Here is a 25,667-nt window from a genome sequence, read left to right as displayed (position 1 = left end):
GCGCTGAGGCGGTAGAGCGGATGTTTACTTCAGTGACGTGCATGGCGAGGCAGCTCATTGGCTGTGAGGGAGCACAGCGGCGGTTTGATTGGCTTGCTGAGAACCAAAACAAGCCCGCAAGTCCCGCCTCCGCTCTGACACATGACGTGACAGTCCAAAGCTCACAGCACAATGCTCCGCCTTATCCCTCCTCCTCCTCACAGGAGCCAGCTTTGATGGGACAGCCCATCCTGGCTGTGGCAGGAAACACAGGGCTGTGCGCTTCGCAAAAATTGAGTTCTGCCGCCACACTAAGGCAAAATAGTGAATTACAGTTAATTTCAGTTCTCAAAAAGAGTTCAATTAACCTCAGACATTAAAAGGTTACACGTGGAGTTCAATGCGTAATTTAATTTAAAAACAAATAAGTGAATGAGGTGAGGTAAGAAGGGAATAACTGCCTGTTAAGGTGCGCTTTCAAACTAAATATATTTCAAAACCTGCATAATTTTATTCTTAAATTCAATGTTAGACCAACAGTGAAAATGGACCCTGTTAAAGAAATGATCGGATCATTTATTTGTTTCTTCAAATTAATTAAAAAAAAATGCTGTTTTACATGATCAGAATCTGTAAATAATCCAGGTAGAAACTCTGTATTGTGGAATAAACTGATAAATGGTGAGGTTGTCGGATCAGTGGTTAGGTCAAATTGACCACATATCCCACAAGCAGCCCGGTGTGTCTCTCGCCTGCCTGTCAGACGCGGTTGAACACAGACAGGGCCAACGCCAGCCATTGCTCTTTACATTGACCTTCGCTGTCTCTGTGCGTAATAGTGGCTGGGCCTGCAACCTTCAGCCGCTCAACAATATAGCTCTGGTCAAGCTTGAAAGCGCGAGGTTGGAGGATAATCTCGTAATACACCACAAAGACCTGAGCAGACATACGTTTATCCAGGAGCGTGACAGCGGTCAAATAGAGGCACTTGACCGAGATTATGTGAAAGCCTCAGTCGGCGCCTTTTTCCCACCGCAGACGGTGTTTTCCTGCCCTGATCTCATGTGGCTTGAAATATAAATGCCAAATAATTTACTGTGTTCATTTGTGAAGGGTGTATAGACTAGGTTTGTTTTTTAAAGGAGTGATATGTAGCGTGTATGTGTGCGGCACGGATTACAGTGGCAACACGGGGTCGGTTTGATTCGCGTGGCTTTTGTTTGCTTAAGCACAAACTAAATAAATTCCCTCAAGACAAAATACATGTTCCACGTTGATTATAATATAGGAATAAACATGAACTTGTACATGATATATTTGCAGAAGAAAGCATGTTTTATTCATTATTTCATATCGAGAAGTGTTTACAAAAATAGCGTCATGGCAGATTCTGGAAATCTGTGCGTCTCTGGAAATGTTTTAAGAACAGCTGCAGGTGCTTCATGTTCATATCCTGTCCGGACAATAGTCTGATATGATAGTTACAGCTTTAATCCACAATTCCCCAAGTAAAACAGATTATTGTTTTAACTACACTACATAGAAACAGTTATTGCAAGATGATTTGATGACCGCCTTTGTAAGAACTTGGATCAGTTCATTCCCGTGAATGACACAGCGGTACTGAGAAGTGAGATCCGTTCATCCTAATTTGATCTTGTATATCAAAAAAGATGCAACACAAAAGTGAAATAATATTGTGGTTTTCACAAGGTAGAAATAAAAGAGCGGGGCGCGTAACTGAGCGGCGGTGTTTGCATTGTGCGTTTAATCGAATAAACTTGACTGAAGTATATATGATCTAAATGCTTTATTTGGCGCAAACTATATTCTATGTGTCACCGAGAATTTCACATTTACAAAAAACAACCTGCTTCTCCACATTTGAAACGCTGTGTCGTTTAAATTTCAAAATTCAACATCAAAAATAAACTACAAGCGTCGCGTTGGTTTGATTTCAACATTGTGCAAATGGCACGTCAGCATCTTAGACTGTTACATATTTAATTTGATATTGCTGTGGGAGATCACATCTAAAGTCAAATGCAGAAGAGATGCGTAAAATCAAACATCCAGACTTTTTTCTTTTTAATCAAAGCATCCTAGGGAGAAAAACACCCTTTAAAAAACACAAGGTCTATTTCTCAGCGAGCTGAATCCTTCTCAGAATCAGTTTCTTCATTACAGTTATTTTATTTTTAGCATGCGCGCGCAATTTGACGCCTGGTATTTAATAGGAAATTGAGTTTGTAATGCTCTGAATGTGATATCTGTTCAGATATCAATAGTAAAATTAAGTCGAGGGTGTTCTGACGCAGTCGCCTTCTCTGCACATTGTGGGTTCCTTTTTTCCAAAATAAGTTGAAACCCTATGACTACACGTACATTTCGTTCAGTCTTTCTGTTCCTTCTATCTTTTGTCCTTTGTATAATTTCATTTATTCCCCCACTGAAGTCCACTTTATGTCCTTTTGTCCATACAGGCCCGTCTGCTGCTGACGCCCTGTTTCCCAGGATACCCTCTACAGGCTAATCCAGCATTGTGAGTCCCCACTGGTGAGTCAGAGGTGCTCCCGTTGACCGTGGAGTTGGTCAGTTTGCCTGCATGGCCCCTGTGTGGTCCGCCTGGCCCCTCTGTCGTCGCCATCGCTGTCGGCCCCACATTTCTGTCACCTGTGGATAAATCAACAGTTGTGCGGCGAATCAGGTTCAAATGTACTGATACACATATTCCTGCTCGTTCATTTGTGCGCAGCAAGTAAGTGCAAGCTCTGATTGTTTCGTGTTTCAGTCTGATGGTTTTATAATCCCCCCGCAACTCCAGGCGCGTATCAATGTAGCCAGCAACATGATAACAGCTTAGCCAAGACCATGTACCATTCAAGTTCAAAAACATGATTTAAAAAAAATTATCATCTTGTGTAAATATACCACAGAAGAAAAAAATAACCATGTTAACATGGCAGTTTAGATTTTTTAATAGATGTTTTGGCTGCAAATTATTCATGTATTAATCAGGTAGGTCTGGTTTTGTTTTGGTTGTGCGTAACTGCTCCATGCACGCGCTCCAAGCCTCCATGTTTAGTTAATTTGTATTTTGTTGTCTTTTAATGCATGTTTTGGATCATGTGCATCAAAAGCTCCCTGTTAGCACCCGTCTTCTTTTTCTATAGTCAGACATCCTGTGTGTGTCTTTTCGGCCTCCTGCTCAGCACACTGCACTAAAGACGGTGTTTTCATTTTGAGATAAAGAATATAGTCAATAGATGCTTTGAGGCGCAGGTGTGGTGGCCCATTTTTTTTCTACCATAAAATGAAAACAAAAACCAGCCCGTAGTAAAGCTCTGGGCTTTTTATTTCACTTGAAGACTTAAACTACAGGAGGTTTCTTTGCAAGACACTGAATGCGTCTATTTAGCTCGCTTTATAGCCCACAGGCCTACCTGACGTGGCGTTAAACTGTACTTTCAGATCCTCCCCACACTTGATTGTTTACTTGTTGTCTAACAAGGTTTTATGGCACGCGGAATTGTCGCATTCACTTCCTGACAAAACCACAGTGCCTCTCTCCCTCCAGGATAAGAGTCACACTTCATTTTAAGTGAAATGTGTTGTGTCAAAGTCTGTGACTTCATGTAATTGTTTGACTTTAATGTTTGATTCTAGTGTTTGATTTGAGCCAAATAACATTAACCAAGTGTGTATGTGTGTGTTCATATGTGTGTGCGCGCGCGAATACGAAAACATAGCAATGGAATTAAGTTCCTCTTTTGACTTAGAGGTCAAGAAAACGGTGTCCTTGAGTAAATATACGGATTCTATATCTAATCCTTCATAGCCACTCGTGGTCATTTATTACCAAAAGTCAGCGCTTTGATGTTTATCTTTAGGCTCCATGTGTCCTGTTTTGTCCAAAATCTGATATAAACTGAATGTTGCATTTGCGTAAAAGCGCATAAGATGATCTAATCAACCTAAAGAGTTTTGATGGGTACAATTCTGCCAAATAGCATGCTTTAGTAATAATGCTTTACTCTTTACGAACAATATTTAGAGCTAAATTTAAACCAATAGGCAGTTACACTAAGGGCCTACATACCATGATGTACTCCCTGTTAGTGCGAAGGTGAAGTTCATTAGACTTTTCCTCAGTTTAGAGTTACAGTCTCACATTATCGACCAATCTTGTAACCTAAAGCCTGCGTAAATGCAAAAGCAATTAAAAGAACTCCATCCGGGGCACAGAGGGCCCTTTGCTCTCTGCAAAGGACCCTTTCCCTCCCCCGAACTTGAAGTCGACCGTACAGACAAAGCTTTGGCTTTGAGAGCCTTTACGCTGCTCCAGACTGCAGTTTTGATGACCAAGAAGGATGGTCAGAGGATCAGCACAACGACTTTGTTAATACAAAACACACTTGGCATAACATTGGCTTTAATTATGCATTGCTTGTCTTTGTTTTTAGAATATTTTTTTTATTATTGATCTAACAAAATGTTTAGTCTTATTGATTGTAAGTAGAAACTTACCTTAGTTGTGCACAGACATGTTTATATGTCGTTGAAAGTCTTCAGCTGCTGACTTTGAGTCCGTGTAGGTGGCGACTTCCTATCACGCTTGGCCTGTTTTGTGGTGTCTGTCTGGCCGGAGAGGAAAAAAAACACAGCAGAATACTATAGCAGCTATAAAAACGCAGGTCTGTGCAGAGCAGGCTTTGGTTTTCCTGGGTATCCTGTGCTCAATTACAGCTTAAAAGCTTCAGCACAAGTCGTAGAATTTGTCTGGATTGACTGAGAGGCGGAGCGTGTGGTCGCAGAGACACTCGAGTTGTTTGTGCCTCTGCAATTTATCCAAATAAAATGTCCTGCAAGCCGGACGGTGGATAGCACAAGCTGTATGTCTCTTTTCCCCTGTTTTCATACACTCAGCGGACGTTAGTTGGTGCTTGCATCGTCTTAGTGTGTGTGATATTTTAAGGTTGTGTTTCACATGTGCCATCAGGAGCCCCTTGGATCCCCATGTGCACATCGGGCTGTGGGGCCAGGCCAGCCGCGGCGGTCTTAATCCGAGCTCAGGTCTCTCATTCACAGCACATTAGAGTCAGGTTGCAGCCTGTCCAAAACAAGCTCCACGGTGGCCTCAGAGCACAGAGCCAGGGAATGTGCACTGTGGTATGTTTACCAAATCACATAGAGGAAATTCATTCATATAAAAAGACACTGGGCATTTATTAAATCATTTTGCTTTAACCTCAGAAGAAAATTAATTTCTAATACAGAATTATTTGCCTGTTCCTCAATGACAATTTATATCATCAAGATATTTAGGATATTCACAATCAGAATTTTAAAATAGCTTCCCGGAGAAAATGTTGCTTTCATATTTACAACTATAACTGTGATATATATCTGCAGATATTTTCTTTTAAAATCCTGCGCAACAAGATCTGTTAAGAAACAATGTTATTCTTTTGATTTTGTGTGTATGTTGATGGGATTTACGCAAATAAGTATATGCGTCATGGGAATGGATTAAAAAAAGTGATCTGATGGAAAATGTTATTCATCAAAACATTAAAGTGTCTTGTATATTTCTGCAGACTATCTTCTCTCTGGACGACGCACATCTGAATAAATACTTGCACCAGAACGTAAAGAAATAACCGTGCGTAAAAGTGGAGCGGGCTTGAATGTTACGGTTTTTGGAGCTGTTATTGGCTCCATTAAATCTTTATGTGAGACAAAACAGAGCTGTAGGATGAGAATAATTCAAAAACAGAATAAATGCTTTATTTTCAAGAGGCTGTAACATTTGACTATTGACTCAGAATGTTTTAATGATGGTAGGCGACACTATCAATTATTTTTTCCCCTGTGAGCCTAAACACTCTTTGTGAGAAGTACATGTCGGTTCCTTCTGCTGTAACTCAAAAGAAAATACAAAATATTACACTGATAAAATGTATTTCTTAATCTACAGGTTACAATTTAAATAGTTGTTTATTGGTATAAGGTTTCACAGAACAGCAAAAATATCTTTGTGCGTGTTTGGTTGAATTTGTATTCTGCTCACCGTATATTTCAAGATCGTGTTCTGTTTTTATTTTGTCCAAATTTCAGTTTGTTATACTGGTACTAACACAAGGCTGTAGCCAGTTGAAACATTAGCCGCTACTTTGAACATGACCCTGATAACCAAAAGCCCACTGGGCCAAATGCTATGTTGTAAAACCACCAAACGATGATGACTAAGAGGTTTCTAAAAGCAGACTTTGGAGATAAGCTGGTTGTCTCCTTCCTCCAAGTCAGGTCCATGTTATCTCTACAAAGTAAAGCTGCTTTAGTGAATGTTATTGTCAGGTAAGATTCGGATAAGTTGTTTTGCAGAATCCTTTATTTTTCACACATTGGATGCATAATTTAAAAACAAGGATAACTCGAAAAGCGTAAATTACGCACACATATTTTTCCAGGGCAGATAGTGTGGAAAAACACAGAACATCTGGGAAATTGATATTAATATTTTGGCTAAAGCTTCGATTGAAATCCATCTTCTGTCTTTTAACAGCCAGCATTCAATTTCTCCTCCTCTGACTTCGTTGCATGTTAAGGAATTCGTTTTTAAGCCGACATAGCGATAAAACACCAATGTCAAGCTTTAGGACACATAGCAGTCATGGCTCTTACACTCTTACAAACACACTCCTTCTCTTTCCTACACACACACACACACACACACACACACACACACACGTATACACAGCCTGAAAATCTGTCAATTTCTGCCGCGTGGTCACGTGACCTCCTCCTCCGTGGAGTGGATGGAGATGGCTCTCCACGTCAGCCTACGTCTCCAAATTTCTGCTTAGCGAACCTGCTTCAAAGAGGCAAGAGGCACGGCGCTTCAGAGCCATGTTCAGGGCGGTTATAGAGGAATCAAACCCCAACATAGAGTTATAGTAGAGGGTGAACTACGATGATGGATTTTGACGAAAGGGTCCCCGTCGGATCGAACATGTATTTGCCCAGTTGCACTTATTACGTGTCGGCGGGGGCTGATTTCTCCGGTCTTCCCTCGTTTTTATCCCAGACCCCGTCCACCCGCCCCATGACATACTCCTACTCCTCTAACCTGCCGCAGGTCCAACCCGTCAGAGAGGTGACGTTCAGGGACTACGCAGCCATTGAAGCGTCCGGTAAATGGCCGCACCGGGGGAACTTGCCCCACGGTTACCCCACCGCGGAGGACATGGTGCACCGGGACTGTCTTTCAGCTCAAACCGCCGTCGTAGGGGACATGTTCGGTAAAAACAGCCCGGCAGCCGCAGCCGCCGCCTACCACCACCACCACCACCACCATACCAGCGCCGGCTCCGCTGCCACCAATTTCTACGGGAACGTGGGCAGGAATGGCGTGCTGCCACAAGCCTTCGACCAATTTTACGAAACGGCGTACGGGAACGCGTCGGAAAGCTCCTCCACAAATGGCTACTCAGGGGACAAAACGGCGACCAAGCAGCCCAGCTCTGCGCCCGAGGACGCACCATCGTGCAGGGATACCGAGGCGAAGGAGCAGCGGGATGAGACGAGCAGCCCGGAGTTATCTTCCGGCAACAATGAGGAGAAATCCAGCAGCAGCAGTACGTATTAAAGTCAGCGCCTTGGTTATGAGAGAAAGTTTGCAATCTTGCGCGCTGCTGTTAAAAATTTTATATGCTGTTTTATAAGCATATAAGGTTTATAGAGGGCCTGTAGACCCCCCACCCCCCAACAAAACTTTGTTATAAACTGCAGGATCACGTGTTTGGAATTGAAATTGGCCGTGAAAGACATCAGGCCGGTGATTTTTCTGTAACACTCCCTGACGTTTCCTAAAAGCAGCCAGTTATGATTGTGAATTCTTATACTGACCCGCGTTAATTCCATGTGTTATAAACGTGCTTGTTTCACGCTTTCTTAGTGTTAAAAGAGCACTTGCATGTAATGAGGGCTGCGCCTCTGGTTTAAGGTTTAGCACACATGAGCTCTTGTGTTAAAGCAATCATAGACTCTGTGTTTCAATATGTACATTTCCCCCTTTATGTATTACATAATATTTTCATACAGCCTGTCTGATGCAACACGGTCTCATTTTCCTGTTGCTATTAGTTGCTTGTGTTTGAAAGTGACGTTGTTTTCATTTGCTAGGAAAGGTCAAAGCCCAAGTGTATTGTCTAGCGAACCAGCACAAATGGTTTGGTAATCTTTCCAGTGTAATATAATATCACTATATGTGGCAGTTGAAATGTTGAAATGGGAAATATGCTATTAATGCTTTATGTAGAGGAAATCCGCTCATGCGTAATCTGGGCAACATCCAGGGCGTATAAATCTTTTTTGTAACATAGTCATGGCTAATTTGAAATGTGTATATTTTCGGTGACCGGCTTTCTTTTTCTGCCTTCCAGATGGACAGAGAACCCGCAAGAAAAGGTGCCCTTATTCCAAATATCAAATCAGAGAACTTGAGAGAGAATTCTTTTTCAGTGTGTACATTAACAAGGAGAAACGCCTGCAACTGTCTCGGATGCTCAACCTCACCGACCGACAAGTGAAGATTTGGTTTCAGAACCGCCGCATGAAGGAGAAGAAACTGAACAGAGATAGATTACAATATTATACGTCTAATCCTCTGCTTTAGGGGTCAAAACAGCATCATCACAGCTTTCTTGGTCCTCTGCTGTGGGGACTGACTGCGTTTACAGACAGACTGACTCTCCGGCTGTGACTCTCCCAGTGTACATTGTGTACCACAATGGCCGAGACAGGAGCAACAACAAGACTGCTCAATGGTTAATTTCAAGTTCGAGGACAACAGTATCCTGCGATCTGAGTTACCTAACGAGTGAGCATGAATAAAGTCAGTATGTGGACTTTGCTTTCGCTCTCCAGACTCTGTTTTGAGGAAAAAATGTAGAAAGGGATTTTTTTTTTGGTCCTCGCCAAGTGTGCTTGCGAGGGCCCATGTTAATATTATTGTGACTCACAGACGCCTTGTTTAATTTCCTTTCACGAAAAATTAGCAGTCGCTAATTAACTGATTCAGTGTATTTTGTAATCAAAAGATTTGTTTAACTTTTTTTTTCTGTTTTTGAAATCAGAAAAGTGGTGGTTGTAGGATGATGGCGCCTATGTGACTTTGAATCTGTATTGGTGTGACCAAATAATGAGTCCGAACGGATCAGAATGTAATGTGTTTCTGTTTTTGTGTGCTTATTTATTTTGTAGCCACTCGTTTACTATCTCCTTTAACGCCACGGCTAACCAAGTCCATTATTACAAGCAGGCTATTTGGGATTCCGTGTTGTGTCTTGGGCTGACCTCAAAAGGAGCTTTTGTCGTCTTTCCTGCAGCCTGCGGAATGAGGGCTATAAGTATTTATATTTTGCGTATCTTTCCACGTTCAAATCCATGCTGTCCTTTCTGATTTTTTGGAGACTATCAGTCAAGTATTGATAACGCAGGCCAAAACCAGAGAGATAAGCTCGTCCACTGGATCCGTGTGGAGTTGCACTGAGGTACACGCCCAACAGATTCACACAGGTATATGCAGCGGGCCGCTTCGGTCTGATATTGATACCGCATAACAGAATATTTTTGTCATGACTCGTGATCCTTTGGTACTTGCAGTCTAAAGAAGATACATTTTCAAGTGTGCTGTCAGGGCAGGGCTGGTCAGGGTCATCGCATTGAATCAATTGCTTGGTATGCCCAAACTATTGTGTATTATACTATATTTCCAAATAAAAAACAAATGAAAAGATAATTGAAAAAATATAGTTCTGCGTTTTTATTGCTCTGTTTTTCCACAAGCTTTTTTTTTCTTTTTTCCTTTCTTTCTTTTTTAAAATGTAGATGTGTAACACATTTTGTGAATAAAAAGACGCACATGTGAAACATTTTACGCACGCAAAATCCACACATTCATCTCACCCTTGCAACAGATTTATTCCAGTCAGGTGCCTTAATGTGCAACAAATAATTAAAAAGCACTTAAGTGCAGCAGATCTGAGGACTCACATGCAAATTATAAACCATCCAGCCTCATAGAGGCACAGCCAATGCAAACTAAGCATTTTGTTTTGCTCAGCATGTGAAATTTAAGTTCATAAAGTGACAATAACATAATGAAGCTGTTAATTCTTGTTAAATGCATCCAAATAACCTTAAATATTTAATTATGAGCATCCAAAGATCAACTAGATATAAACTAAAACGAAATGGCATTCTGAGGTGCCCAAATTTCGTTTGTGCTGCTGTGTTTGCAATTATTCTGAACCTTGTATCCCAATATTTTGAGCTATATGAGATATTTTACAACTCTTGCATTCCATCTGAAGGAAATCTTTGTTATTGAACCACAGTGGATAGCTTATAGATCCAACTTTATACATGCCCATAACATTTATTGTTGCTAAACATTCAACATTCTCCACGTACAGTGTTTTCTATTTGTTTCTCACTCTGCCTCTCCATGTAGTTTGTGTATGTGCGCAAGCTGTCATTTCGCTGATTGGCTTTGGAAACACTGTTCCAACAGCAGTCTCCTTTGGCGAGGGTCGCCATATTTGCTGTTGTTATCACTGTGTTTATGGGAGCTAGCCGCAGCGCATTGGCGTTCATATATGACAGTCAAAAGGGCCATAAACGCAGGGAGAGAGGCTGAAGTTTATGGTTGCCTCTCTCTGCCATAGTCCGGCCTTGCCTTGCGCATCCTTTACTGCGCGCTGGAATTCCGTCCCTAATTACGGGACATCCTCCCCGTTGCCGCAGCAACGCGGTCATAAAAGCTGTCTTGAGAGTCTGGGGCATTTGTACAATTGGAGTGCAGTGCAATAAACCGTCTGAGACCCAAGGTTATTAACTGTGTTACCAAGGAGGCGAGAGCAACGACAGGGAGAGGACGGATAGGAAAAGCCTCTGCATGCCTGCTGCATCGACTTCATTTGAGAGGCTTTTCCCCCTCGTGTGGTTTATCCACCTCGAATCAGTACAGTGGCGACGGCTGCATTCAGGATAAGACTCTCCTCCACCACCGGGCGGCGCTATTGGGACCAATGTCATGGCCGTGGATCTTTTCGTCTCAAAGCTCTCCTCGAATGCAGGCAGGTAAAAGTTGTTGTCAACACAGCCATGAGCTTGAATCGTTATTCTTTTGCAAGAAGAAACCTCCCGAATGTCCAGCAAATTAGACTCACCTCTTGCATGCGAGGCCTGTTGGTTGGAGATAGGAGCCGTTTTGTTTTTAGTTTCCACATTTCTCTGGTGCTCACTGGGCCGTGCGGTAGAGAAAGTCTTCCTGGGGGCCCTAATAAGGCAACACATCTGTGCCAAGCCTTCATGCTGCATGTGCTATTCATTTTGCTGAGCTTGAGCTTTTTAATGGTTGAAGTATAGCACGGCCGGGCTTGTACCTGGAGAGATCCGCAGCCCCGTCCAGTTTAACCACAAATGTTTTTGATTTTGGGGGGGGAAGGCCTGCCTTAATTATTAAAAATGGATACAGTTAGTATCTTAACGATACAACAGTAAGCAGCGGGTGCTGGATACAAAACAAATGATTTCATTTTACAGATGGTTCTCATGCTAATGCTGCTCATCTTAAATCACAGCAGCTGGCTTGTATGCTCATTCCTCTTCGTCTTCCTCCTCTTCAAAGAATCCGCTAACAACATCTGACGTCCTTCCAGAACACATTATTCTCTGTACGTGCCAAGTGGATAAAGGCTGCTATTAGAAAAAGCCGATTTAATTGTGATAGGGCAGCAAAGGCGTCTCCTTTTCCTTCCTGTCATAGATACAGAGCTGCGCTGTGAGGCTATTCGGTGTCATTCCGAGAGGCTAGTGGCTATTCTGGACCCTTAATGCGTGTGGACCGAGTCTCTTTCTCCTTTGTCTCTCGTGAAAAATAAATGCTTCCGCTGGATGTAATAAAACGCCGCATTATTGTTCATAACTGCACTCGGGACGAACATGATACGACTCAAACGGCCTCTTCGGCCACGATTATATGGGCCGGATCAAAGCCAGTGGTCAGAGTAAACTGTTTTGAGGATATAATAGCCGGGCAGCTGTGAAAATGAAGATTTAATAGCTACAATTAATAACTGTAACACCAAGATATCGATAGGCCCCCGTGCCAGTACAACACCATGAAGTGTGTGCAGGCCAAAACAATTTAATACTGGGCACACATAATTAATTGATGTATTTAGTTTCCTTACTGGCTCATATTTCCCACAAGGAGCATGCCACTGTGGGGAAGAGTACACACGCTTTGAACCCATTGCTGTTAGTTTGTCTTTATTTAGTATAGGTCAACATTGTGGTGAATTACTTTACCTTTTTTTTTAGGGGAATTTACTAAACAGGCGCAAATGCGGAGCGCACGGCCTTTTAAATCTCCCATACTGCGGGGAATGCTCTTAACTTTATATATTTCTACAACATATCATTTTGCTTTTGAAATAGAGTATTGTATTAAATTCATACACGCATAAATAATGTTCAACCAACTTCCAGTCATTTAAGTCATTTGAAATATGTGTGTTTTGAGCAGCGGCGATTGACAAATGTCCACCGTTGACGCGATAAAATATCTAAGCCAGTGTACATAAATGAGCTGTCAGTGACGGAGCGTTTGAAAACCTAAATGGGCTCAATTTATGAATTTCTCCCGAATTTCCTCATTTCAGTACAACAGGCTGCAAACAAAAAACCCAGGGGGCAAGCGGCCACCTGGGCCTGGTAATGGCAAAGCTGGCCGAGATTAACTTCAACCTGGAGAGAGCAATAGAGTGCACATGGCCAAGGACACTACGAGATGGAAGGAGAGTTTTATTGTGGCCCTTATTGCCCCAAATTGGACCGACAGGATGACTTGTACGTGCAAGCTTTATGCCTGCTTTGCTGTGGCACACTGTGTCTGTACACCGCAAAATGCCGTGATCAATACTTTGGCAGCAAATCTATCCATTTCTATATGGCGCACGATTGAGATTTTTTTTTAAATGTAATTTTGTAGTACCGCACAATTATCTTCATTTCTTATAATCCTCTCTGTTCCCAAAACCTCTGAACGAAAAGTACATTCAGATTTAACGTTTATATTATGTGTGCGATGTGCGTAATGGCTATTTGGGCACAGATGAACCAATTTCAGTCTCCTAAATTAGTAAGAAAAAAATAAATAAAAGCACAGAAATAGAACCACTATTAAATCAAATCCTAATTTCAAATAGATCCATGAAAGTATGTTTCATGTTTTACTGTGAAATGTAAAATTATATGCGGGGAAGTTTTATATCACGAGGAGAAACCCGGTGCCTAATATAGGCAGGAAGTTATTGTATATCCTGTTACATAGCCTTTGGTGTTTTAAAAATGTAATGCCTAAAGGGTGCAGTAATTCGTCTAACATTACACCAAGTATTTGTTGTATCAACGTCTGTTTGTTTTTCATTACTGTAACTTTTATTGCTTTTAATTACTGGTGACAACAGATTGGTTTGTCGTTGTTTTACGCACGGGGATAGCTTTCTTAATCTTAATGAATTTTACACAATCCAATATTTGTCTTCAATCTTAAGTTAAAACGGGTTATGTTTGATGTAATATAATCGTTTTAGGAGGACGACGAGACAACTCAACGATGTAAACTTGATATATAGTACTTCAGAAATTTTCCCTGTGGAACCAAAAATAAAAAGGATGTAATTAAGTACGTTTGATATTATTCGCTCTATCTCCAGCCAATATTAGTTTTCACACCTTTGCTTTTAGTGCGGAAGAGCTCAGGCTGTCTTGAGGCTAAAGGGTGCACCATATAAGACGGCGTTTTGCCAAGTCATTTCGCTATAGGCGAAAAACACTTTATTACCTCTAAGACCCATTGCTTTACTATTGTGTGTCTTTGTTAGTGGGATTCTGCAGCCCTGTACTTTTAAACTTGATTTGCCACCTTCCAGCCATATCTCCTTAATGCAGACTAGTGTTTTTAATGTGTGTGTAAGGAAGAAGTTGGATTTTTTTAGTTTTATTTTCCATTTCCATGACTCAGACTTAATCTGATTATTTTAACTGTGTTGAAAATATTGCTGAGCTTTGTGGTAACATTTGATTTGCATGTGGGGCAATCAGTGCTTCAGACATGATCTGGTGGTTTGAGTGATTTCAGTGCTTGTTTAAAAAATTATTAATGAGATGCTGCCTCGCTTTTGTTATAAACATGTATGTTTTTAAACTTTGTATCATGTTGGACCTCGCCCCATGTAAAGGGTAATGGTGGTGCATTAAGGCGAGGTGAGGGAACGCACTGATTGCTCTGCTGCCTCCTTTCTCTGCCTCAGCTCCATGATGGATATCTCTCCGGCTGCTACGTAGCCACGGAGTGGGAGGGACTGCCCGTCTTCCAGCATTTCCATTGGTTTTACAGTCCGCACGGCGGAGAGGGGGGGTGCCTCTAATCATATCCAGCATGTTTTGCACAAGAAATGTCAGCCAGAAAGGGCTATCTTCTCCCCTCGCCAAAATACACCACAATAATGTCATGTTCGGACAGCCCGTCAGGAAATGCGTTTTTAGTGGATTCTCTGATCAGTGGCCGCACCGAGAGCGGCGGAGGTCACTACGCGGGGAGCGCGGTGTGCGTACCTCATAGTGCCGCTTCAGAAGTGCCTTACGGACTACACAACTATGGATACTTCCCAGGTATGGGTAAGCGGAGCGATGTGGGTCCCCAAAACATGGTTTCTGCCTCTGGCGCGTACATGTCTGGTATGGAGATGTGGATGGACGCGCAGAGGTCATGTCGACTGGACCAAGAGCACCCGGTGGGTCCCCAGGTCGCGCCCTGCTCGTTCCCGCAGAATATTAAGGAAGAGAGCACCTATTGCCTGTATGAGCAGCCCAAGTGTCCTAAAGCCTCCACCGCTGAAGATCTTACATATTCGAGGTTAACGACAGCCGGCCTCGGCTCGAGTTCTTGTACAGTTACCGATGGCGGCGGCGGGGGCTCAGTGCCTGTGCCGGGCTACTTCCGCTTGTCTCAGACGCACGCACATTCTCATAAACTTTACAACACCAACGGCCCCCAGCCGAACCCTTCCCATTCTCATTTTGGCCTACACCCCATTGCTCCTGCTCGCTTCCACACGCCACCAACCTCGACTGCTGCTCCAGCCACGGCGCAAGAAGGGAGGAACACCGAGGAGCCCGTGTCCTCGGGAAACGCAGACCTGCAGTCTCACGCTGCACCGGGGACCGACGAGGCACGCGAGTCCTCGGATGCAGAAGCCTCCTCAGCTGACGAGACAGAAGAGCATGACAAAGACAGACCAGCAAAGACAACTAAAGGTAATCATAGGTCATCATAGGTGTGGTCCTGCACTGTTGTTTTATCTGCATGCAGCGCAGGTAGAGTGAGGCTTTTTAATGGCACCTGTGAAGTTCTATTTTACAGGTTAGACTTGCAGTGACAAGTCAAGACTTGGGTATGGAAACTTTGTATTTACATATTATTGCCTTTGGGTCTTTTGTCTCTAAGTTGGTTGTACTATGAGTGCATTAGAATGGTGTATATGTGCATGAATACGCCCCGAAAGATTATGCGTGAAATTGAAAAATGTGTGAAAAATTTAAGGATACAACTAGATTTGGTTTAATTAAGCAATCCTATAATATTATGGAAACTTTAGGAATTATTTTTTTTAGATACATACGTGTAATATAAAACATTTTAACTATCCATAGCGTTAGCCAATATTTATTTTGAGCGTTGCGTAAAATGTAAGTAGGCCTACATGTGTTTGTGTAGGCCTTTTTTATTTATTTTCCTTTTATATATTTCTGTGCCATAATGTCTTTTCTTCTTTCACGCTTCATGACAGAAAACAACGTTTCTCTTTCACAGAACTATTGGTGTAAAACGTTATGTAATATTTTCAAACTATTGCTGGCGTTACAACTGTTTAGTCTGGTGAACCTACTTTACGCAGAAGAGACACACACACACACACACACACACACACACACACACACACACCATAGTCCCTCATGTTGCAGTGCGTAAAAGAGTGTTACAGTAATGTGTATACAATCATAAACACAAACCCACTCCTAGATGCCCCCTGTGTGTGTGTGTGTGTGTGTGTGTGTGTGTGTGTGTGTGTGTGTGTCTATTTTGGTCACTCGCTTACACACACACACACACACACACACACACACACACACACACACACACACACACACACACCATAGTCCCCCATGTTGCAGTGCGTAAAACCCTGTATCTGCCATTTTCTTTAGGAGACGCAAAAAGTGAAAACACGGCCAACTGGCTGACAGCAAAAAGCGGCCGGAAGAAACGCTGTCCATACACCAAGCATCAGACACTGGAGCTGGAGAAGGAGTTCCTCTTCAACATGTACCTGACCCGAGAGCGCCGCCTAGAGATCAGTAAAAGCGTCCACCTGACGGACAGACAGGTTAAAATCTGGTTCCAGAACCGCAGGATGAAACTGAAGAAAATGACGCGGGAAAACAGGATCCGGGAGCTCACCTCCAACTACGGATTTTCATGATGAACAAGGTGATCACATTGAAATAGAAGATAACTGGTGAAATCAATGACACCCACCCACCCTCCTCCAGCCCCCCCCCCACCTCTCCCTTCCTCACCACATAATGACTCATTTCACTGTGGGGTACAACTTTCCTTTATTTCCAGACACGCTTAAAGTCGATGCATCGTCCTCTGCGAGCTACTGAGAATCAGAAAGAGGAAAAATGAATGTCATGAGTTCTATTCGGTTGTTTTCTGATGTTGTGTTTTTGTATTGTCGACCTGTTTCTGTCACTTATGTCGTATGGTTGGATATTGTCGTCGGTGGAGTTAAATTAACGCATTTTTTTTTTTTAGAAAACACATTGTGCCCTGGAAGGAGGCTCAAATTACCCACTTTTCCCTCGAAACGCTGGCAAAAAATTATTCTCCAAATTTAGCCAAAAAATGTAATTTTATTTTAATTGGAACTGCATGATATAAAGATTTCGTGCATTATTTTACGCAATTATAAACCACTCTGGAATATAATGCCCATGTATCACCAAGGGAAAAATAATTCACCTTTGACCATTAGATGTAGTCTTCCATGATATAGGCCTATTCTATGTATGAGCTAAATGTATGAATTGAATCTTTAATCACGTTGAGGACGTTTACACGAAAAACGGTGTGCAAAGTGAAGTAGGAATGTTTTTACTGTATATTTCTGTGTACATATGACATTGTGATTTTGTGTAATGCTTAATAAATTATCAGCTCGCATTGAGGAGTAGCTGCTTGTATTTTTGTGCTGTGGGTTTATACATTTATATTAGTCGAAGTGTGTTTTACAGAAGAGGAAAAAAGGGCTTTGTTGAAAATCCTAAATCCAACATATTATGGGCTCCATCGCTTGGGACTCACTAGTTTTTTTGTGAACCGGCTAAGAAATGTTTCTAGAGGCTAATGTAATGGCCATCGGAAATAATTAAGGTATTAGGCTATAAGCCGTCTAGCTGCATGCCCAGCCGGCTATTGTAGAGTTTTATGACTGGCTGGTATATGAGCTTTCTCCCTCTCCTCTAAGAGCAGCTTCAGTCGTGGGAGAGCCTTTCAGACGGAGAGGAGGCCCGGCTCTCAGCTAGAAATCTGAACTGTACAGATACACTGTGGATAAAACATTACCTTCTGCTTTAGTTTGGCATTACTAGGATTAACGTTTCGAGGATCGGGTAAGTCCATTTATCATTGTGAATTTGTACCATTTTGCGCCTTGTTGCACCGGCTAGTGTGTACAAACAGTTGTACTTTCTCAATACAGACGTTTTTTGGACACTTGATGACGGGACCGACGACCACTGTGCATTATGAATTGGCTGATTGTGTTTCACTTGAGGCCCGGATCGACTGTCGAGTGGTTTAGGTAGTTTCATGTTGTTGGGGTCCATTTCTAACTCTGCAACATGAAACTGTCTTAATTGCCCCAGTTCTACACATCGAAACCAAAAGGAAAGCAAATCTGGGACATAAAGATGATGGGATTTGATGAAAATTGTGGAGAGGTGTTTTGGAAGCATGTTCTAAAGCCCTGTGGTTTATACACCAGGGGAGGAGTGACTGGCTGTTGTGTGTATTCTTAACTTGTCTCCTGTAATGTTCTTCTTTAGACTTCTCCTACTTGCTTCTCGTCGTTAAGATAAGCCCGCACGGGCATGTGTGCTGAATTTAAACGTGATCAAAGCTGAGCTGCAGTATATGCGTCGTGGACTTGGGATTAAGGGGAAAGCCGTGAGTGTTTTCCGTGAGTAGTAGTGACGCAGACACGCCAGACAAGGCCTCGGTTACGACCACTGCAGTGGAGGGGAAGGGGAAGGTGAATGGGGCAACAGCGACCTCCGTGGGCAATGAGACCGGATGCTTCCGCTGCGCAATAGTGGCTCAGACAAAAGGAGGGGAAGGGCTTTATGGCGATATTTAGATCCGCCAGACAGGCTGTTATCTGCAGAGGCAAAAGAAGTGAATAGCCCCTGCGGTAAACTGGGTGAAAAAACACCCTGATTTAGGTTTACAGCCTGAGAGCCATTGGCAAAGTGGCGTCTTTTCCTCCTCTGAAGGTGTTTGTCTATTCTAACTTTTAGTGCACAAATAGGCGCACAGCCGCTCCTTTCCCCCCTCGGCTTGTTTGATGTCTGTTGGCCAAATAATGTGCAACTACCAGTGAGGTGATAGCTTGCATCCAGAATGCACATTATCGACAGCTTGCACCTTTTTTTTTCTTTGCTCCTCTTCTAAATGCAATAGGAAAAAGCAGAGTAAAGAGAATTCCTGGGTGTTGAATTGCCTGTGGCCTTGCGGGGTGTTGGCCAAGCTCTCCGTTTATTTAATAAATAAAACACGCAGCGTAATGTGTGGGAACTCAAGGTTGCAGCTTTGTGGACGTGATCTGCAATGTGCCGTTTGGCTCAGGGGATTGTGGACGTTAAAACGCACACAGCTGCCACATTTTGTGAAAGTCCACATTGAGTTTAGGTTATTAAAACAATTCTGTAATACTCAGACATTCTCAGTATATTGTAAATGTTATGTTACATCAATCCATTTGCAGATAAATGCATTTTTGTGCCAGTTAAAGCTCAGAATTTCAACTCAGTTCACATTTGTATTTATAAATTAATTTATTTTAATGTTAATGCATCAAGTGGGCGCTTTTCTATCAGTTTAATTATTTTATTTATTTGTTACATCTTATAATCTCAGTCTATACATGTATTTAGATGTGCTTTTGTCTCCTGGTGTTCGACACTGCTCGCACCATTTAATTTTAAAAGGAGGAAACCACAAGCACCACAAAATATTTTTAGCTCTATTTAAGTGTAACGTTATACCGATGCACTGGCTGCAAGCAGGCATTAGAGATAATTTGTCGACGGCGGTGATGATGGCAGCATATTGGTCCGTATAAGTGATAACGGCGGTCTAAATAATAAACGGGTTAAACGCTCGTTAAAGACGGGAGAAATCGGGACCCGCCATTAATGCAATGTGGAAAATATTTAATTAATAATAGGCGGTTGTGCTTAAATTCAGTGGATTAATAACACATATTCACCACATATATTTGATTTTGTTTGCTCGTTTTAATTCATGCTATTTCATATTTGCATTTTCTATTTTTGTGACTCTGCTGTAACCAATCTATTACTTTATATTTTCTAACATGCAGACATGGGCGAGCTTTATTATATTATTTATTATCTATGAGTGCCTTTTCATTGCAAATGTCGCCAAAGTAATAATAGCTGAATAACTGAAACTAACAAGACAAACTTTGAATTATAATAGCGCTGCTTCTGTTTTCTTTTTGTTAATCTGTTAATTTTCAAAATAAAATATTCCCCATTTTAAAGAAATACAATCTCATGTTTCCTTTGTATATATAAGAGGTGTATATAGTCCTGTATTATCTTCGTTAAAACTGTATGCATGCTGCAATGTGAATTATTAGATGTAAGAAATAGTCCCAACATATAGTGACGTGAAATATCCACGTCTAAATCACTAAATGTGGTTATTGTTAAAAATAACACCATGTAAGCATTGTGCTTATATGCGTAATGTTTCCAATTCAGCTTTCTTGTATAGCTGAGTGAACTCAAAATAACTATTTAGCTTAATATTAGAATTGACCCGCTTACTTCTGGTATGTTTGTCAGTTTTTGTCTGTTAAATATGTTTTATGTTTCTTTAAAAAAGGGAAAATATACGAACACTGGAGGATGTCTAATACAGCCGAAAAGGAACAAAATAAGAGTGTAATCTGTATAGGCTTGTAGTAAATTGATACGTTGATCCAGCTTTGAGCTGCTACGTTTCTTTAATATAGTGCTGGTTAAAATGTGTTTTGGTGAACAGCAATGGTAGGGTGCTTACGTGTCCTATAAAGTACCTCGTAAAATAAGGCCTCCAAAAACATACTGTATCGTTTTGGATAACCGAGAAGGGGTTTTTCACAGCAGCAGTAGGTTGAGTTACTGTAAAAGATGTTTTCCATTCAGTCATTCATATTTTCTGTCTCGCAGATAACAGATCTAAGTCATATCTTGATCATGCTTAGCTTTAAAACTAGAGGTTGTTATAGAGGAGCGGGTGAGTATTTAATGACCAAAGGGATTGATTTATCCTTTATTGTTCAGCCTTTATGATCACGTGTGTCTGCTACCCAATGGCATGGCAGCCTGTCTCCCCATTACTAGCCCACTGTAGTTCTCAGTGGGGCCAAGTTGCTACTTGATTTCTCCACATTGTTATTTTGTGAGGCTGGGTTTACTGCGTGTGTATGTGTGTGTTTGGTGTGTGTGTGCGCCGTTTTTACTTTTGCATGTATCTGTTGTACGACTGCGTACATGTGAACGTATAATTTTTCTGCCATGTCGACATCCGGAACACTGACTAGTTACTACGTCGATTCCCTCATTCTGCCCGAGAGCGAGGAGCTCTCTGTGCCGAGATACCCCTCCGGTCCCGGGCTCCAGCACTCCAGGCAGCCCGCCTCCATCAGCGACCACAGCGAGCTTGGAACCTGCACCTTCCCGTCCAAACCTCCGGTATTCGGGCCGTCATGGAGCCACGTCCCTGCTCAGTTCCCGGGCACCGTCTCGTCTGTATATCATCACCACTATGGGCATCCCCAAGGCCCGGTCGGTGCAGATACAGATGGTCGCTATCAGTCGTGGCTGCTGGAGCCCATGTCTGGTTCCCTGCCCATGGCCGGATTACCGACGACCCATCACTACGGAATCAAACCGGAGGGTCTGGGGACGCGAGCTGACGGCGCGCTGCCCGGCTCTCACACGGCGCTGCTGCTCTCCGATTACGCCAACGGGACTGTGGCGACGGCATCACCGGTGGAGAAGGACGCACTGTCCGGCCAGGCAGGGGACATAAGCGGTGAAGGTGAAGAGAAACCGGGCCTCGATCCAAGTAAGTCGCTGCAGAGTCCTTTATGTTTATAGGCTACCTACTATTTATACCGCATAAAGCTGTGAGGACTGGGGTGCGTGATGGGGGTGCGCGTCTGAACAGATGCCATTCTGAACGTGCCATTTCCTTATGGGGACTGTTAATGGCAGAGCTCCCATTGCTATATTAGATAACATTCTGAAGCTTTTAAAGTGAGTAAAGATAAACAAGTGGATGTTTTATTTGGATGTAGCTGCAGGTTTATATGTATAATCATCTTTATTTTCATCACAAGAAATTGGATTTTTTTTTTGTAATATATAAAAGTGATGTTTGTTTTTGCATTTGGTCACTCGGCACCGGACCCTCACACCACTGTCGCACCCCACTCTTTCCAGATAACCCAGTGTCCAACTGGCTCCACGCGAGTGCCACGAGAAAAAAGCGCTGTCCGTACACCAAGCACCAGATCCTGGAGCTGGAGAAAGAGTTCCTCTTTAACACCTACCTGACCAGGGACCGTAGGTACGAGGTGGCGAGGCTGCTAAACCTCACCGAGAGACAGGTTAAAATCTGGTTCCAGAACCGCAGGATGAAGATGAAGAAGTTTAATAAAGACGGCGCACAGAAAGAGAGTGACTGAACCGTAGATCCACAGTATTTAGGCTGTTAGCGAGCTTTGTGTGTGGAAGCTCTTAACTCTGCTGGACCTTGTTTTTAAACTTCATTGTCTTATTGTTCTATATAACAGAAGCTATTAGGCTTATTTGTCTTGTAAAAAAAAGCATGTTGGGCTTCAGTTTGATGCGACTACCTTTATATTGCACAATTTTAACGGTGCCCACTCGTTTTGTATTTGTTCTTTTTTTCTTATGTTGATTTGAATTAATACCTCGTTAAAAGTGTATTAGTTGGCCTGGTCCCTGTGCTTGTTTGTGTATGGATGTTTCTAGCTGTGTGTGTGTCCTGGTTTTGTAGCTATATTTGTTGTCTATCTCAGAGTCACCTGAGCGTATAGTTTGTAAAATGTATTAATTTTTATTGTTGTTTCTCCCTTCCTGCTTAGAACTATGACTGATGACCATGAGTTTGAATCTAACATTGGAGCCGTAGAACACAGGCTGGTCGCATTTTGAAGTAGGTGCATAAACCTCAGAAACCTCTTGAAAATGCTCAAACAGTAGGCCCTAAATTATATTATAGAAGCTATATTACATGACACGATTGACTACCTATGTCTTTCAACTACCTACAATAACCTTTGTCTCCGATGGCGGATTACAGTAGATTTGCTTGCATTAGATGCTATGAATTTCAGGGAGTAACATTACATATTGTTTGTTAGTGAGAGAAAATTAAATAAAAAAACACTGTAGGCTACTTATTGAATACCTCACGGTCTGCTGACCGTCTGACTTTTGGTTCACAAATGTAATTTGTACTTTATTTATTAAATAAAACAAATTATATCTGCGAATGCATGCACGTCATACTCTTATTTCATTCTGGCTTCACATCGAAATTAATTATATGTTTTGTATGTCTCATTTCACGAATTCTTGCAGCGCAGAAAGTCTTGTTTTGGTGCTTTTTTTTTTGCACTGCAAAAATATGAAGGTTACTGCTGTCAACCACACACACATGCATGCACACACACACAAATATATAAAGGAAATTGTCAAATATATTTGAATATTTGAGCAATTAATAATAGAGGGTTGGCTCAAATTAGATAGTTTTAACAGGTATTTCTAATTAATCTCCAGCCTTTTAATTTGCAGGGCGCACACACACACACTCACATAATTAAAACGCACACACCTATAGGTGAATATGTGTGTGTGTGCGTGTGTGAGTTTCTGGATTGGGGACAGAGCTGCGTCTTGGCAGAGGATGTTGTTAGCTGTATACAGCCATAAAAGACAATTACCGCTATAACCTTTTATGGGGTGCAAAGCGCTGCGAGGCGAGAGGACACAAAACAAAAAAAGACATCGAGGGCTTCGACAGCTGAAGCCCAAAATAATGCAGCCGATGTGCTGCTGTTCAGCTCAGATATGACAAGGCCGCTCAGCCCAAAAGCTCCGTCATTAGCGCCATGTCAACACAGCCATTTTACAACAGGAACGCTTTTTGAATAAATATTATGAAATATAACAGCCCCAGGAATTTTGGATTTGAAGCGCAACGTGACCTCAAATAGTCTGTCCCAAAGGTTTTAGAGAAGAGGTTTTAGTTTTAAAATATGGCCTCTGCGTTTTTTAAGGCTGGTTCAAGTCCCTGCATGTTGGAGGAAATATTTGGCACAAGGACATAGAAAATAGGAGACGCAGTAAATCTAATGTGAGCTAGCTGCAGAGCTGCTAGGAGCTCATGGTCGATCCTCACGGCTCTGTCACATACACCAGGTTATTTAGTTCTCATTAAAGACTGCACACAAACTGATTATTGTAGTTAGAAGGTAACTCGGACTTTAGTCCAACTGGAGTGCTGTTGTGACGCGTTAAGGGACGCAGATGGACCCAAACTTCAAAGACTCGACCAGAGACAGTGCAATAAAACGCCTGGTCTGCTATACTGTCTGGCATTCCAGTTTTAATGGTTTTATGGCCGTCCAGACACAATTAGGCCGTTTCCAGAATGGCACCCATTTGTTTTTTCTTCTCTTTCTGTGGGACTGCGCTCTGGACAAAAGGCCGAGCGGAAATGATCAGCTTTATTGGATTCTCCCCGACGGGGACGCGCAGGACTCACGGTCATTTGGAGCGATCCTTTGTTTCTACCTGGGAACCTTCCGCCCTCTGCTCCTTTGCTGGGCCCGTCCTAAAGGAGAAGGAGCAATAAAGGCAGCAGCTAGCTCCAAACACAGTGGTAGGCCTATAGATGATGCTTTTTTACAAAATAAGTCTGGACAAGTCTGTTTAAAGACATCCGCGGTTTACTTAAAATCCAAACCGAAACAAAAACATACCGTTACCTTTGGAGCGTCATTTCTCTGACTTTAATCCTGCATTTTATCCGGGATTGCAACAGAAAGGAAACACGCCTGCGCACTGCTGCCTCCCCACCCTGCAGTCCCTGTAAGTCACCAGAGGGTGGCGACACTGTTCCACAACATCACCCTACTACTTTTAACCCTTCTCCCTAATGAACCTGCACTGGAGAACAAACTGTAGTAACATTTTTAAGAGTCCAGCAAAATAATTTCACACCTTTTTACAGTCTCAGCGCAGAGCTGCGTCTCCAGCCTGCGGCTCTGCAGGGAGGAATGAAACAGCCAGCACACAGCGACTGCAGGATTACTGCTCCTGCATTCAGACAGCCGCTCCCTGTTTCATGTTTGTCTCTCTAATGTTTTCACACGGCTTCATAGACGCACATCAACCGAAACAAGTTAAGTTGTTTAATAGAAGAGTTATAACATTAAAAATGTTTTCTTATTTGCATCTATTAATGTGGAACTTAATATCCTAACTAAGATATATCTTTCAACCGAAGGGTTTTTGATTTAGGCCTCAGTTATAAACACAACACAACCGGCTGGAAATTGTTTTTACATGTTCACAAATATTGTGAAATTATCATTGTTGTTATTGTCATTATTAATATTGTTATTATTGTAGAGGAAGAAGTAGCCTAATAGTAGTAAGTTGTTATTGTTTTTATATTACTGTAGTAATATCAATAGTCTTTTTTTTTATTGAAGCTTTATTCTGACAATTTTCTCTTTTATATTTGTGGGTTTATTTTTATAGGCATGCTTGGATTTATTAATTTATTGGTAATTCAATCAATTAATTCAATCAGTTGAATCAGTTCAATCAATTAGGAAACACTGCAATGCCAGTAAAAACATGTAGGATGAATTGAGCATCATCATCAATAATAATAATAATAATAATAATAATAATAATAATAGTAATAATAATAATAGCTAGTGCAATTAAAGGGGTTTTATTCACATTCCCGTCAATTTCTCACCGAAAATAAATCTTGTTAGTGCATAGTATTCACAATTATAATCATAAATAAAAAATTATAAAATATTTAATATAATCTTATATAGACACCTTATATAAGTTAAAACGACCATAACTACAAATTCCACCAAGTTAAACTATCATAAATGATCATATTCAGACCCAATGGG

General features: G+C 41.9%; 3 protein-coding genes and 1 long non-coding RNA gene across 5 annotated transcripts; 3 read left to right on the top strand and 1 right to left on the bottom strand.

Moving 5' to 3' along the window:
- Positions 1-1,292: 1,292 nt before the first annotated feature.
- LOC126384070 (uncharacterized) lies at positions 1,293-25,625 on the bottom strand. Of its 2 annotated transcripts, XR_007569225.1 has the most exons (3): positions 24,272-25,625; positions 4,507-4,617; positions 1,293-2,652 (listed from the first exon to the last, which is right to left on the bottom strand). It is a non-coding gene; the product is annotated as an uncharacterized LOC126384070 (long non-coding RNA). The 2 variants fall into 2 exon arrangements; XR_007569224.1 differs by lacking the exon at positions 24,272-25,625 and having other exon boundaries at positions 4,507-5,327.
- On the top strand, positions 6,837-9,774 carry hoxa11a (homeobox A11a). The gene is made up of 2 exons (XM_050034934.1): positions 6,837-7,616; positions 8,424-9,774. Exons 1-2 carry the CDS (start codon positions 6,953-6,955, stop codon positions 8,654-8,656), a joined length of 897 nt encoding a protein of 298 aa, XP_049890891.1. The 5' UTR covers positions 6,837-6,952; the 3' UTR covers positions 8,657-9,774.
- LOC126384061 (homeobox protein Hox-A10) lies at positions 10,882-17,361 on the top strand. Its single transcript, XM_050034930.1, has 3 exons — positions 10,882-11,124; positions 14,364-15,369; positions 16,321-17,361. The coding sequence occupies exons 2-3, from the start codon at positions 14,508-14,510 to the stop codon at positions 16,593-16,595; spliced, it is 1,137 nt and encodes a 378-aa protein (XP_049890887.1). The 5' UTR covers positions 10,882-11,124; positions 14,364-14,507; the 3' UTR covers positions 16,596-17,361.
- hoxa9a (homeobox A9a) lies at positions 20,337-23,015 on the top strand. Its single transcript, XM_050034936.1, has 2 exons — positions 20,337-21,538; positions 21,916-23,015. The coding sequence occupies exons 1-2, from the start codon at positions 20,986-20,988 to the stop codon at positions 22,158-22,160; spliced, it is 798 nt and encodes a 265-aa protein (XP_049890893.1). The 5' UTR covers positions 20,337-20,985; the 3' UTR covers positions 22,161-23,015.
- Positions 25,626-25,667: the final 42 nt, after the last annotated feature.

Source organism: Epinephelus moara, chromosome 22 (assembly GCF_006386435.1).
Source record: "Epinephelus moara isolate mb chromosome 22, YSFRI_EMoa_1.0, whole genome shotgun sequence".
Taxonomy (NCBI): domain Eukaryota; kingdom Metazoa; phylum Chordata; class Actinopteri; order Perciformes; family Serranidae; genus Epinephelus; species Epinephelus moara.
This window is presented reverse-complemented; position numbering and strand designations above follow the sequence as displayed.